This window comes from Podarcis tiliguerta (genome assembly GCF_965153285.1).
Source record: "Podarcis tiliguerta genome assembly, chromosome: 1".
Taxonomy (NCBI): domain Eukaryota; kingdom Metazoa; phylum Chordata; class Lepidosauria; order Squamata; family Lacertidae; genus Podarcis; species Podarcis tiliguerta.
This window is the reverse complement of record NC_139534.1, coordinates 12,234,650-12,249,360: the sequence shown is the minus strand read 5'-3', so window position 1 is coordinate 12,249,360 and position 14,711 is coordinate 12,234,650. Positions and strand designations below refer to the sequence as shown.

At 44.1% G+C, this 14,711-nt stretch overlaps 1 protein-coding gene across 4 annotated transcripts in view; it reads right to left on the bottom strand.

Annotated features, from left to right (window-relative positions):
* The window catches only part of FLACC1 (flagellum associated containing coiled-coil domains 1), a 31,714-nt gene that overhangs the window by 2,528 nt on the left and 14,475 nt on the right, over positions 1 to 14,711 (bottom strand). For all 4 annotated transcript variants that reach the window (XM_083411917.1, XM_083411916.1, XM_083411918.1 and 1 more), the window contains 7 exons: positions 13,431 to 13,528; positions 10,723 to 10,775; positions 8,753 to 8,852; positions 6,860 to 6,963; positions 3,515 to 3,577; positions 1,415 to 1,504; positions 229 to 338 (listed from right to left, as the gene is read on the bottom strand). In XM_083411917.1, the coding sequence (XP_083268043.1) occupies positions 229 to 338; positions 1,415 to 1,504; positions 3,515 to 3,577; positions 6,860 to 6,963; positions 8,753 to 8,852; positions 10,723 to 10,775; positions 13,431 to 13,528 (618 nt within the window). The remainder of the gene's footprint in view (positions 1 to 228; positions 339 to 1,414; positions 1,505 to 3,514; positions 3,578 to 6,859; positions 6,964 to 8,752; positions 8,853 to 10,722; positions 10,776 to 13,430; positions 13,529 to 14,711) is intronic.

The window sequence follows — 14,711 nt, the reverse complement described above, 5'->3', positions numbered from 1 at the left end:
CCTTATGGGGATCGAACCTGCAACCTTGCCGTTATCAGCACCCACCCAGCAGCGGTGACAGGTGGACAATATGTCTAGTACAGACAAAGCCAAATTATTTTTTCCTGAGGAATGTGCTAACCTCTGTTGCAATATAAATCAAGGAATTCTGCAATAAAGCGCTTTAAGAAGCTCAAAGGTAAATATTTGGCTGAGTTTCTGGACTTGGGAGAGATTTTAGCCCCTTACCTGAGCATGGCATTTTCTTCTACCAAAGTAGTGGCGTTAATTCGATATCTCTCTTCAATGGATGCAATTTTTTGCTGGATACTTTTCTCCATTTCCACCAAGGCGGCTTTCTGTAAAGAGGAAGGAAAGGAATGAATGGGCAAGCAGGAAGAAGACGAAACATATGGAGTTGCCCAATATCATCTATGTCAGGTGTTAAGTCAAATCTAGCCCTATATTGTTCTCTGCTTCCTGATAATTAGGAGGTGGCTTTGACAGCACAGCTGCCTGTGATCCCTTTAAAAGGGAAATGATTAGCGTTAAACCTGGGAACTGGAATGGGGAAGGCAGGATTTCAGTGGCGTAGCATGGGTTGTGAGCACCCGGGGCAAGGCAAGTAATTTGCGCCCCCCCCCCCCCCGCTGCACTATCCCTCCCCCAGATAGTCCCTCGCTCTCTGCACCGCACCGCACGCCTGGCACGCTCCCCTCCACAGTGGGCGGCGACCCGGCGGCTCGGATCCGCACAGCCAGCACTGCAGTGAGAGAGAGTGAGTGAGCCAGGTAGGGGCAGAGAGCTGCGAGTGCGAGCACGCCCCCTCCCAGATGTTGCGCCCGGTGCGGCCGGCCCCCCCTGCACCCCCCACACTACGCCACTGCAGGATTTGAGCCAATCTCTCCATAGGGCTAATCTGAGCTTAATTATTGCACTTAATTATTGCACTAAACTCTCCAGCCATTGCAAGATTACCTATAGATCAAAGAGTTCGGTTTCCCATCATCCCTCACTTGAGACCTGGGCATCAGTATATTATTAAATATTTACTTCTAAGCCACCTCTTTCCCTGACAGGGACTTGTTGACAATTTTACAATTGCATGATCATGTACTTCAATGTGTTTGGGTACTCCAAATCCCATCAGCCCCATCTGGCATGGCAACTAGTCATGGATGATGGGAGTTGTAGTCCAATATCTGGAGATCACAGAAGCTGGGGAAGATAAATACTATCAGTCCTTCGGGAATATACCTGTTTCAGTCTATCAGATCACAGGTTGCAATATTCCATCACAGATCGGATGTGGAAAGCACAAGTTAAATGCTGAAAACCACACACATGCCACAAAACCCGTTTCCAATCACCGCTGGGGTGAGATTCTGGTATCAGTGATTTAAAAATGCTTAGTAATCTATTCCCCAGTTCTCACCTCATTCCGGAGTTCAGTCTCTGTCTTGTGAAGAGTGGCTGCAATAGCATCCAAAGTCTCATTCTTCTCCTTAATTTCCATATCCAAACCCTTTTATTGGATGGAACACATTATTTTAAGATGCTTATATTCTGCACATGCACCACTCTGCAGAGCAACACAATGACAATTTAAGAAGTGTACAATGAAACAAACTAAAAAAAGGACTGTAAGCCATATACCTAAAACACCTCTGGAGCCAAAGCACATTCCTAAACAAAGGCCTTCTAGGATACTGGTACTTTTTACATGGCACCAAAGGATCACTGCTGAACACCTGGAAAAGTTCACTCCAGGAAACCCAGACACTGTAAAAGCCCTGCTGGCTATTTTCTAAATGTAATTTTATAGGTGTTTCAAACTGGTGTAGCAACAGCAAAATAATAACCTTGGCGGCATTGTTTTGTTTTCCATTTTTAGTACCTAAGTTCATAGACTTCTAGAGCTTTTCATTGACAAATTACCGTATTTTTTGGCTCTATAAGACTCACTTTTTCCGTCCCAAAAAGTAAGGGGAAATGTGTGTGCGTCTTATAGAGCGAATGCAGGCTGTGCAGCTATCCCAGAAGCCAGAACAGCAAGAGGGATTGCTGCTTTCGCTGTACAGCGATCCCTCTTGCTGTTCTGGCTTCTGAGATTCAGAATATTATTTTTTCTTGTTTTCTTCCTCCAAAAACTAGGTGCGTCTTATGGTGTGGTGCGTCTTATAGAGCGAAAAATACAGTAACCTTTTAGGGCAGGGGGTGGAGAACTTGAGGCCAAGGGGCCAAATGCGGCCCTCCACGCTTCTCTTGTCTAGTCCCCAGGACTCTCGCCAGACCACACCCACTTTCTGTGGGTCCTGCCTGTTATGGGCCTTGCTTCACACCCTTCTTGAATGTTTTTGCCTGGCTGGAATGTGCCATTGAACTCTGATAAGGCCTCTTACTTGTCTGGATGGAGAACACAGGGTAGCGTCCTATCCCCACAACACCTACTCACTATGGGCTCTACTAAAGCAAACAGTCTAATTGGTCAACGTCTAAAAGATATCGAGTATCAGAAAAACCTGGCCACTATAAGGAAATTCTGCCCTTGGTATGTTCAATTTCCCCCTCTCCATTTTGATTCTCTGGCCCCATATCTGCACAAACTTCTTATCCCAAAATACAGACGTGCTTTTACACTTGCAAGACTGGATGTTGTGCCATCTGCAATACTTGAGGGTCGATTCCAAAAGATCCCACCTGAGAAACGTCTTTGCCCCTGTGGAGACGGCAGCACCGAAACAGCGGCACACGTCCTCCTGTCTTGCACTCTCTACAAAGACCTGAGGAAGGAGATCATCACCCCACTCGTACTAACCATCCCAGGGCGCTCAACCACTGCCACAATGTCCTTTCTTCTATCAGATCAAAATGAGCAGATAACAGCAAAGGTTGCTAGGTTCATAGCAGGGGCAATCAGAAGAAGGGCCACTAACTGACGGCTGATTCAGGACTTTAAATTGTGCTCTTATATCAAATTTCCTCTTCTGTGTATACTGTAATGGTTTACTGTTGCTATGGCCATTGGCTAATGCGAATAAAGTTTTATCTATCTATCACAGGCTGGTGTGAGTATACTGTATGTAGAAACTAGCCTACTGAAGAAAGATGGGGGGAGTGTGCCTTCGTTGCTCTGCACCCTTTCACATCTGGCTCCACCCAACACTGCCTAAAAGTAAAGTAAAGGGACCCCTGACCATTAGGTCCATTCGTGGCCGACTCTGGGGATGCGGCACTCATCTCGCTTTATTGGCCGAGGGAGCCGGCATAGAGCTTCCGGGTCATGTGGCCAGCATGACTAAGCCGTTTCTGGCGAACCAGAGCAGCGCACGGAAACGCCGTTTACCTTCCCACCAGAGCAGTACCTATTTATCTACTTGCACTTTGACGTGCTTTCGAACTGCTAGGTTGGCAGGAGCAGGGATTGAGCAATGGGAGCTCACCCTATCACGGGGATTTGAACCACCGACCTTCTGATCGGCAAGTCCTAGGCTCTGTGGTTTAACCCATGGCGCCACCCATGTCCCTTACTTGCCTCAATATGTTTTTTTAATTCAGCAATTTGATCCATGGCTTCCTGTTGCTGCTTTTGGAACTCCTGGAAAAGAAAAAACTGATGTAAGTTACAGTAAGGAATAGTGTAGAGTAAAGCACATCTTCAAACAACATTTACTTCTAAGTAGACTCATTATGAAGCCTTGGGGGTGCCTCTAATACTGGTGAAATCAGTCCCTGGCAAGCCTGACACAGAAGCAGCCTTCAGCTGACGTGACAAAACTGAGGGGGGGGGGGAATGTTATTTGGGATCTAGAATGGATAAAGCAGATCTATTTAATTTATGGCAGATTTCATATACATATTCTTTTTTTGCAAATTCTTGATGATGCTAAGGATTTTTGTTAGCACTTAATTTTAGGGGAGCTAGTTATTTCTAAGGCTCTCCTCACTCTGAACTAATCTGCATGCGGATCAGCACTTCACATGTCCGCGCATACAAACTTCTGCTTAAACGGTACTTGTATGATAAATCAAAATGAAAACTAAGGAGAACTGTTCAAATCCTGGAAAGATTTTCCCTTCCAAGAAAACTGAATGTCAGAGAAAGTGTGCTAGCCTGTAACAACCTCCATTTCTCTACACCTCTGGCTAAGCTACTACTACTACTATTATTATTATTCCACTTTATTGAAATTCATTAATATAATTACAAATTTAATTTCACACACATACATACAAAGAAAAAAATTCTTAAGTTGAATTACTATAAGATGTAAATTTAAACTTCAAATTCCACTTAGATTTCCACTAAGCTAAGATCAAATAATATTACATAAAATAAAATAACATATATCAAAGTAAAATAAAATGATAAAATAATTGTAGACTTCCCATCATTTCGCATATAGTTGACATTTATGATTTTGAATGTACTTATAATTATTACCTTACTTTTTTAAAAAAGTTTTTTATTTATACAGCAAGAAAGACAAACAAACAAACAAAGAACACAAATACCAAATTCTACACAAATTACAAAAATAACCATAGACACATACTATTCTTAGCAGACAATAAAACATCTATTGGTCTTAACACTAAAGACCCGACCTCCCGTCTATTCCATACTTCTAATTCATATTACTTATTGCCAATACACATTTTTTCTTATAATTAAACTTATTCTCATTAAATCTAATTTCTTATATCTACCTTACAACTATTACTGAAGTTCCTCGAATGCTGCAACAGAATTTAAACTACTATATTTATTTTTCAGATATTCTTTGAAAACCTCCCATTTAGAAACAGTGGCAATGGTGAGGTAGTCCCAGGATTTTGGCCACTCAGTAACCATGGCCCAATGGGAAAATTTATGGAAGATCAATTGGAAATTCACAAATTGTTACACAATTAGAGAGAACTTTCAAAAAATGCAACATCGATGGTATCTAACACCATGGAAGCTTTCAAAAATGTATAAAAATGTATCAAGTAATTGTTGGAGATGCGGAGATTCAGGAACATTCTTCCATATGTGGTGGATATGTAGGAAAATACAGGTATTCTGGGAGAGTATACATGCAGAACTGCAAAAAATGCTAAAGACCTCTTTCAATAAAAAACCAGAGGCCTACCTCCTAGGAATAACAGATTTGGATATTCCACAAAAGAGGAAGGGTATCTTTTTATATGCCACGGCGGCAGCAAGAGTTTTGATCGCAGCAAAATGGAAGAGTAATGAAATCCCCTCTATTCAAGATTGGATCCAAAAGCTGACAGAATATGCTGAGTTAGATGGTTTATCAGAAAAAATAAAGAATAAATCAATAATTATTACCTTACTTTTAACACACTTTCTAATACTTTCCTACAACATATTGTACTGATTTTTCTTTGTTTCTTAATATTTTACTTACTTTTTAGTGCTGCTAAGGCACTGATTATTCACAATCAGCTGGAAGCAGAATGAACATGGCACTATAGTATCTCGCATTGCCCTTCTGCACAGCAAAATCTGGGTGTTATATTGACTCACAACTGGGCTCCATTTAACAAAGGACCCTTGCAACATTAATTGAAAGCTTCCACCTTTCAGGTACTGCCCCATTTAATGTCCAGTACAACATTTTCATTTTTATGTTCAGCCCCTTAAAGGTAAAGGTAAAGGAACCCCTGACCATTAGGTCCAGTTGTGGCCGACTCAGGGGTTGCGGTGCTCATCTTGCTTTATTGACCGAGGGAGCCGGCGTACAGCTTCCGGGTCATGTGGCCAGCATGACTAAGCCGCTTCTGGCGAACCAGAGCAGCGCACGGAAATGCCGTTTACCTTCCCGCTGGAGTGGTACCTAGTTATCTACTTGCACTTTGATGTGCTTTTGAACTGCTAGGTTGGCAGGAGCAGGGAACGAGCAACGGGAGCTCATCCCGTTGCGGGGATTCGAACCGCCGACCTTCTGATTGGCAAGTCCTAGGCTCTGTGGTTTAACCCACAGCACCACCTGCATCCCATTCAGCCCCTTACATAGCGATTAATCAATGAATGGGATTACTGAATGAATGGGATTAGTCTCTGTTCCCCAGAGGCGCAGGCTTAAATTACTGCTGTCCTTTCATTGAAGATCAACAACAATAACTTCATTTTTACAGCAAAATAATACTATATTATTTACAGCAAAATAATACTATATTATTATATTATATTATATTATATTATATTATATTATATTATATTATATTATATTATATTATATTATATTATTTATATATTATATTTATATTTATATTATATTATATTATATTATATTATATTATATTATAGGGACGCGGGTGGCGCTGTGGGTAAAACCTCAGTGCCTAGGGCTTGCCGATCGCATGGTCGGCGGTTCGAATCCCCGTGGCGGAGTGAGCTCCCGTCTTTCGGTCCCAGCTCCTGCCAACCTAGCAGTTCGAAAGCACCCCCGGGTGCAAGTAGATAAATAGGGACCGCTTACTGGCGGGAAGGTAAACGGCGTTTCCGTGTGCTGCACTGGTGCTGGCTCGCCAGAGCAGCTTTGTCACGCTGGCCACGTGACCTGGAAGTGTCTCCGGACAGCGCTGGCCCCTGGCCTCTTAAGTGAGATGGGCGCACAACCCTAGAGTCGGACACGACTGGCCTTTACCTTTAATACTATTGCAACATAACAGGAGTAAAGGAAGAGCATGGCAGCAACCAATAGTTTCAGCCAGCCACTGAAGAGAATAAGAATAATTAAGGGACAAGATATCACTAATTCCCAGGCCATGTCAATAGAGAGCATTAGAAGGGGCTGGATCTGTAAGGGGAGAGTTTTATGTTAAAGGAACAGTAGCCCCACAGTGCTTAATAATAAACACCACTTACTTCTCTTTCTTTTTCATAAACTTTGCCTACTAAAAAACTGTTATTCTGAATGATAAGCTTCTGTTCTTCCATCGCCTGCTCAAACTTTTTTGTCAACGATTGCTCTGTGGATAAGATTAGATTTTTAGGTCTGCATTAACCATGTGTGTCATCAAAACTTAGTAATAAAGTCGATGTGCTTAAAACATTGGGCGCGATTTGCTAGCTGTGGGAGATTTATACAGCGGTGTCCTCTTAACAGAAGAGAGAAGGTTGGCTGCTTTTACATTAGGGATCTTTAGTGCCGCAACCACTTGGAAGCAGAATTAAAAGCATGGTTCTATACGGCACTTAATATAGAGCAGTCTTCGCCACAGAAATCCAGCAGTGCCCATTTAGATGGAAAATGTATATTTCTGCAGAAACGTGCTGTTCATAAAAGGTTCTGCTTTTCCCTACAGCTGACCTGTTCCCTCCTCCTTGCCTCTTTATTTTACAATGAGTTCCTTCCTGTTATAAGAAAAAACTTGCTCCCTTTCCCTTATGGGGTACCCAAGAGCCCGTATAGAGTCCTTATGTAGGTTCCCTATCGGTAGGAGAAAATAACAGAGGCCAATCAGATAATCTTGAGAAGCAAGGCAGCTAGTAAGCCTGATCTTTATTAAATTGTTGCAACAGGGTGGCTCACCCCACACACATGCAGGAGGGAGGAAGAACCCAGAACGTTGGTGTGCAAGCTCTTATATAGACTTTTGAAATGGCCACCCTGTAGCTCAAGGCCACTCCTAAATACATCATACATATATCACTGAAGGGACAGTCTACAGCAGAAAACCTTTCTGCCAGGATACCTGATAATGGTCACTGATTGCTTTTACCTGGGCATCCTGGCCATTCTTTTGTGATGGTAAATACTCAGTTCCTGAATCCAGGTCACAGGCTCGCCCTACTCATACACAGATACACTCTTAAGACAGGATTTGTGAGCAAAGAGACAATGGGGAGCTTTCCCCATTTCCTTCCTCCTTGTAGAGGTCAATTTGGGAGAGTCAAAATGGTTTCAGGACAGTTTTCCTGTACTGTTTCCGACATGTGGTTTTTATATTTTTGTATGTCTTTGCCTGGTACATTTATGAACATTTATTTTATATCTTAGACCTTCTCATTCTCTTAACACTTCCTTTCCATTAACATGGACCTTCCTGAATTGGCCCTTCATTGCAATTCCTTTTCTGTTTGCAAGATGGGAGCGTAGGTGGGCCCTTAATCATCCGTTTCCTCTTCGCAGCCAAAGCAAACTCTCGTTAATTGAGATCTTGCAAAGGAAAAAAAGAGAGTTAATGAGCAATTTGCTCTGGTTGCAGAGAGGATATCATTAATTAAAGGCTCACCCACCCATCTGACTCCACAGGGAGCAGGAACATTTATCAGAATGAGCCAAGCGAAGCCAAAACACGCGGAACTTCGTAAATTCAGATGAATGAGAACAGAGTTCAAACTGGACTTGGGTCAAAAGTGGGCACAAATAACTGAGGTTCAAATCGTTGCACGCATGCAGAGATATAAGGAGGTGTCGTTTTCCGTTCTGCCCTCCATTTTTTGTTTGCAGCAGCAGCGCTTCAATGCTGCTGCGGTTTGTCTTCTGGCAAAAGCTACATTATCTGTCCTGCTGTCTGCAGTGGTGAAATAATGTAATGCCGTCACGTTATTCCACCCGATTCATATCAGTGCAAAGGGGGTGGGGAGTAATCAGTTAGGTATCATTTGCAGACTGAAAGCAAAAATGGCAGCAAATACCGTATTCACCAGATTGATTTGCATGGGCAAACACCATTTCCCTTTCAACCCAAATACTCTGGCACTGCTATATAATCACACAATACAAATAAGATGCAACCCCTCTCTTGTACTCACTTTGTTGTAACAAGGCCTTCTCCCGTTCAGTCCTCTCACTCTTTTTCCATTCCGCTTGCCTTCTCAGCCACTTCTCCTCCATTTCATCAGAAATACTATCCTAAAGAGAGAGAAAATTATTTATTTATTTTTAATGTAGGTGCCAATTTAAAGGGGAGTCCTGACGTCCGGGCAGCCCAGGACCTCCATAAACACTGGTGAGGCTTGCGTGCCGGAGAGGTCACTTTGGTGGTGCTAACGCAGCGGTTCGACTTCACCCCTGGAAGCGTACTCCATTGTCTTTCGGGACAGACGGATGCCAACAACCAGATGGCAATTTTATACCCTCTTTTGCCTGCAAATCTTCAAAGTACTTCAGGCGAACACTGGTTATGAATCAGAAAACGGGGAAGGGAGGGATTTGCTGAATTAGCTAATTTGAACTAGAATACAAAAAAGGGAGGTGTGAGGAAGTTGAGGAAACAAGTAAATGAAAGATAATGATACTGAATTTGGATGTGTTTTCTTTTTTCTTTTTATTACGCTGTTTTGATGTATTGTTCTTTTTTCTTTTTCTTTTTTCTTATTTTTGATGTATTGTTTGTTAAATCTTTCATTGTTTCTGTTTTCTTTTATACTTTTTTTCCTGTAACTAAAAAACTTTTAATAAATATCTTATAAAAAAAAACAAAAAACAGAAAACGGGGAAGGGGTGGCAACTATGCAAGAGCATCTGAGGCAGCCTGATTGTCCTTCCTTTTCTGTATGGGGTTCAGAAGACTCCAGGCATTGCAGACTAACCTGGGGAGAAAACAGCAAAGACCTGATGAAGAGAGGACAACTGAGGTTATATTTTCTGAGAATCCTCCGGAAAAACAATCTCTCAAAGGACCTGTTGATGGCATTTTACCATTGCACTGTGGAGAGAGTACTAACTTATGGTCTGTGTGTGTGGTTTGGGAGCTGCATGGCCAGGGAAAAAACAATGCTGTCCAGGTTTGTGAAGACTGCAGAGAGAATAACTGGGTGCACTCTTCCCACCTTAGATCAAATCTATGCTGCCAGGTGCCATAAGAAAGCTGCAGAGATAGTGCAGGATAGTACGCACCCCGGAAATGATCTCTTTCAGCTTCTGCCTTCTGGAAGAAGGTATAGGATTATAAAGGCCAGGACTAGCCGCCTGAGAAACAGTTTCTACGCAAATGCAATTCTGGTTCTAAACGCAGCAAAAGGAGTCTCTATAGTATAAAAAGGTAAAGGTAAAGGTACCCCTGCCCGTACGGGCCAGTCGTGTCCGACTCTAGGGTTGTGCGCTCATCTCACTTAAGAGGCCGGGAGCCAGCGCTGTCTGGAGACACTTCCGGGTCATGTGGCAAGCGTGAAGAAGCTACTCTGGCGAGCCAGCACCAGCGCAGCACACGGAAACACCGTTTACCTTCCTGCTATAAAGCGGTACCTATTTATCTACTTGCACTTAAGGGTGCTTTCGAACTGCTAGGTGGGCAGGAGCTGGGACCGAACAACGGGAGCTCACCCTGCCGCGGGGATTCGAACCGCCGACCATGCGATCGGCAAGTCCTAGGCGCTGAGGTTTTACCCACAGCGCCACCCGCGTCTATAGTATACTGTATTTTAAAATGGGGTTTCAGAGTTTTTAGGGATTTTTCGAATGTTTTATGTAGTTTTTCAGTTTCATTGTTCTGTATGGGACAATGACAATAAAGATATTGTATCGTATCGTAATTTTGCCACTTCTGGATTCCCTGTCATTGTTGAGGTAGCCAGTCCATTGGGCTGGGACTGCAGCAACACTGGCTCTGGCCGTAGACCAAGCAGCCATGAAATGCAAGATGTATGTGACAACTGGACCGCAGTCTTTCATGAGCACCGCAAACTCTTAGGCAACAAACAAACTGTTGGTCTTTAAGGCTTATAGGAGACTCGTAGGAGTTTAGGATTACCTCAGACGGGGGGTATAATTTAAATCTTACCTGGTACACACGGAACGCATTCTTCAGATACTTGTATTCCTTCTGCATCCCAGCTAAGGGAGGGAAAGGGGAAAATAAAATGCTCCACACACGGAACTACTGAAATTAAACAGTTGTTTCTCAGCTGTTTTCCTGAAGGGAAATGAATTGGCTGCTCGGCCAACAACATGCCTTCTCCAGAAATTAACAGCGCCTTAGAAATATAATTGTCATGTCTGGCTGCTCACAGTCAAAGGCTTCTTCCCACCACACTCTTTGAAGAGAAGAGCAAGACCCCCAGAGGGACCAGTGATGTTCTGCCACCCTCAGAGGGAATTGCACAGCAAAAACATGGCTGCCCCCCGTGTCCACTTCTAACCGTGGGGGCATTATAACTTGCCGCTTTGAGGCTTCTAGCATTAACAGACAAGGACCTGTATGTCTTGTCCCTTGTTTTTTTAATTGGGTTTTATATACAAGAATAATGTTATACAAACAAGTATACAGTGGTGCCTCGCAAGATGAAAAGAATCCGTTCCGCGAGTCTCTTTGTCTAGCGGTTTTTTCGTCTTGCGAAGCAACCCTATTAGCGGATTAGCGCTATTAGCGGTTTAGCGGCTATAAGCGGCTATTAAAGGCTTAAGGGATTAGCGGATTAGCTGCTAAAAGGCTATTAGCAGCTTAGCGCTTTAGAAAAAGGGGGTGGGGAGCGAAAAAAGCCCTCAAGAATTGCAAGACATTTTCGTCTTGCGAAGCAAGCCCATAGAGAAATTCGTCCTGCGAAGCACCTCTGAAAACGGAAAACCCTTTTGTCTAGCGGGTTTTCCGTCTTGCGAGGCATTTGTCTTGCGGGGCACCACTGTACCAAGTTTTCTCTTGCCATTTGTATATCACAAAAATAGCATAATAAATGTGGAAAAATATGTACAACATGTTTCATTATTAGTGGTCAATGTACGAGTTCTTGGTTTATGAATTGGTTTAACCATTTGGAAGAAGAAGAAGAAGAAGAAGAAGAAGAAGAAGAAGAAGAAGGGGGGGGAGTGGGGTGGTTATGCTTCAGTTATTCTACTTAGTGTGTGTTAGGGGTTGTGTCAGTGTTACTTGTTTGGGTTCTCTTACTATTCACTTGTTGTATTTCGTTGGTGGTGAGAGAGGTCGGGGGTGGCTTAGGGTGTGTTTGGTTGTCTTTGGTTGGCTGTGGTGAGAACTGTTTTTGTGTGTGAGCGGGGTATGAGTGTGTATTTTTGAAGCAGGTTAGCCAGATTGATTCGTATGCTGTCGGGGATCTTGTCCCTTGTTATAGGTCTTGTTGGCCCAGAATTTTTATCATAATATCTTTGATTGGTTCTGCATTCTTATTATCAACTCCTATCCTATCCTCTGTTTGAAGGCACAGGACATTCAGATCCTTCCTGCTTAACAGATAGATGATCCCAAATCAGATGTTCCTTAGCTCCTGACTGCTTTCTCTGCTGAGATCAGGCATGTCCAAAGTCCATTTTGGGGGCCTAATCTGGCCCACCGGTCAATTTAATCTGGCCCCCTGTGGCAGTATATGTCCTGGGATAAAATCCTAAAAAAGCTCAACAATTGTAAAAAACACCTCAACAATTTAGCTTAACAGCTTCAATCCTAACAACTTTGCTCGCCCCTCATGTATGTCCACTTCATCAAATCTGGCCCTCTTTGAAAAAAGTTTGAGCACCCCTGGCTGAGATGTTTTAAAAAGCTGCTCTGTGGCCTTCTTGATTTTACAAAGGCAGCGAAGAGGAAGAGGGATTGTTGTCATTGTCAGGCAGCCAGGGGTCTCATTGTCGGGAACTGCCACTCATCCCAGTCGTTGTGAGCCTGCCACCCTGAGGTAATTGCCTTAGTGAGCCTCATAGATGGGCTGGTCTTGACTGGTTGTACCGTATTTTTCGCTCCATAGGAAGCACTTTTTTCCTCCTATAAAGTAAGGGGAAATGTGAGTGCGTCTTATGGAGTGAATGGCACTGCGCAGAGAGGTAGAGCTGCACAGCACCCCTTCAGCGAAGCGGGAGGAGGAACGGAGCCCCTTCTGTTCCTCCTCCCGCTTCGCTGAAGGGGTGCTGCGCAGCTCTCCCTATCTGCGCAGCGCCTCTCCTTCGCAGGAGAGGCGGTGCGCAGAGAGAGAGAACTGCGAAGCGCCCCTTCAGCCACGCGCCTGCCTGGAAGCCGGAGGAGGAACAGAAGGGTCTCCTTCTGTACCTTCTCCAGCTTTGCTTGAAGGGGCACTGCACAGTTCTCCCTCTCTGCACAGCACCTCTCCTGAGAAGAAGAGGTGCTGCGCAGAGAGAGAAAACTGCGCAGTGCCCCTTCAGCGACGCGCCTGCCATGGCTTCTTCCTTAGCCTCTTCCGGGCAGGGAGAGCCTTCATCCCGCTGCCCTGAAGAGGCTTGGCGCGGTTATTCCAGAAGCCAGGACAGCCACACAGTATCCCAGAAGCCAGATCCCTCTTGCTGTTCTGGCTTCTGGGATTCAAAATATTTTTTTCCTTGTTTTCCTCCCCCCCAAACTATCATCTTATCATCTGGTGTGTCCTATAGAGCGAAAAATACGGTAAATAAGAAGGGAGGTAGCTGCGGGGCTAGCTGAGGACTAGCTAAGGCTGAGGACTAGCTAAGGTCGGACCAGCCTCCACTGCAACTAGGGCAGCCGGAATACTACTGTACAGTGTAACAGGTAGTTCGGCCCCCGAGTCCTACCCAGCTTCTCCTGGGCGTGCGCCCTCTCGTTTCGCAGCTCTTTCTTGTACTGCTCTTCCAAGGCGTTCATCTCTGCTGCATGGTGTGACTGTATCTCCCTGCAAAGACAACGTAGCTTTTGATTAGCATTACCCAGCAAGCTGCTTTGATTAAAAGACAACAACAATGGAATGCTATTTGTGCCCAGCCTTCTCTTGCCGCAATGGGACTTCACTGCCTCTACTCTCTTGCTACAGCCCTCTGTGCAATCTGCTCCAGGGGGTTGGAGGACCCTCTGAAGTAGATCGGGGATAGGGGAAGAGAGGATCTTCTCAGGTAACTGTCGATTCTGCCTGATATCAATCATGTATCAATCACAGTGGTGCCTCGCAAGACGAAAAGAATCCGTTCCGTGAGTCTCTTCGTCTAGCGGTTTTTTCGTCTTGCGGTTTTTTCGTCTAGCGGTTTTTTCGTCTTGCGAAGCAAGCCCATTAGCGGATTAGCGCTTTTAGCAGTTTAGCGGCTATTAGCGGCTATTAAAGGCTTAAGGGATTAGCGGATTAGCTGCTAAAAGGCTATTAGCAGCTTAGTGCCTTAGAAAAAGGGGGTGGGGAGCGGAAAAAAAACCCCAGGAATCGCAAGACATTTTCGTCTTGCGAAGCAAGCCCATAGGAAATTCGTTTTGCGAAGCACCTCCAAAACGGAAAACCCTTTCGTCTAGCGGGTTTTCCGTCTTGCGAGGCATTCGTCTTGCAGGGCACCACTGTACCACTATTTATTATTTGGGTGGGTGTGTTATTATTCAGTTCTAAACTGATTTGAGAATACCGCCACTTAATCTTATTAAAAATATCTTTTTTAAAATATATATTACAGCTGTACAGTGGTACCTCGGGTTAAGTACTTAAATTCGTTCCGGAGGTCCGTTCTTAACCTGAAACCGTTCTTAACCTGAAGCACCACTTTAGCTAATGGGGCCTCCTGCTGCTGCCACTGCGTGATTTCTGTTCTCTTCCTGAAGCAAAGTTCTTAAGCTGAGGCACTATTTCTGGGTTAGCAGAGTCTGTAACCTGAAGCATATGTAACCTGAAGCGTATGTAACCCGAGGTACCACTGTACTGTGTTTTGAGAATAACACCTATACCAACAGGAGCAAAACCAACATGTTTATTTATTTAATTATTATTCCCACAGAACTTTCTGCGTCACATCGTCCAATCGTTACTTCAGTAGTCCTTTATGAGCGTATTCTGCAACATGTCATTCACACAATGGTCACAGCGGTGAGACTTTCGTACACAC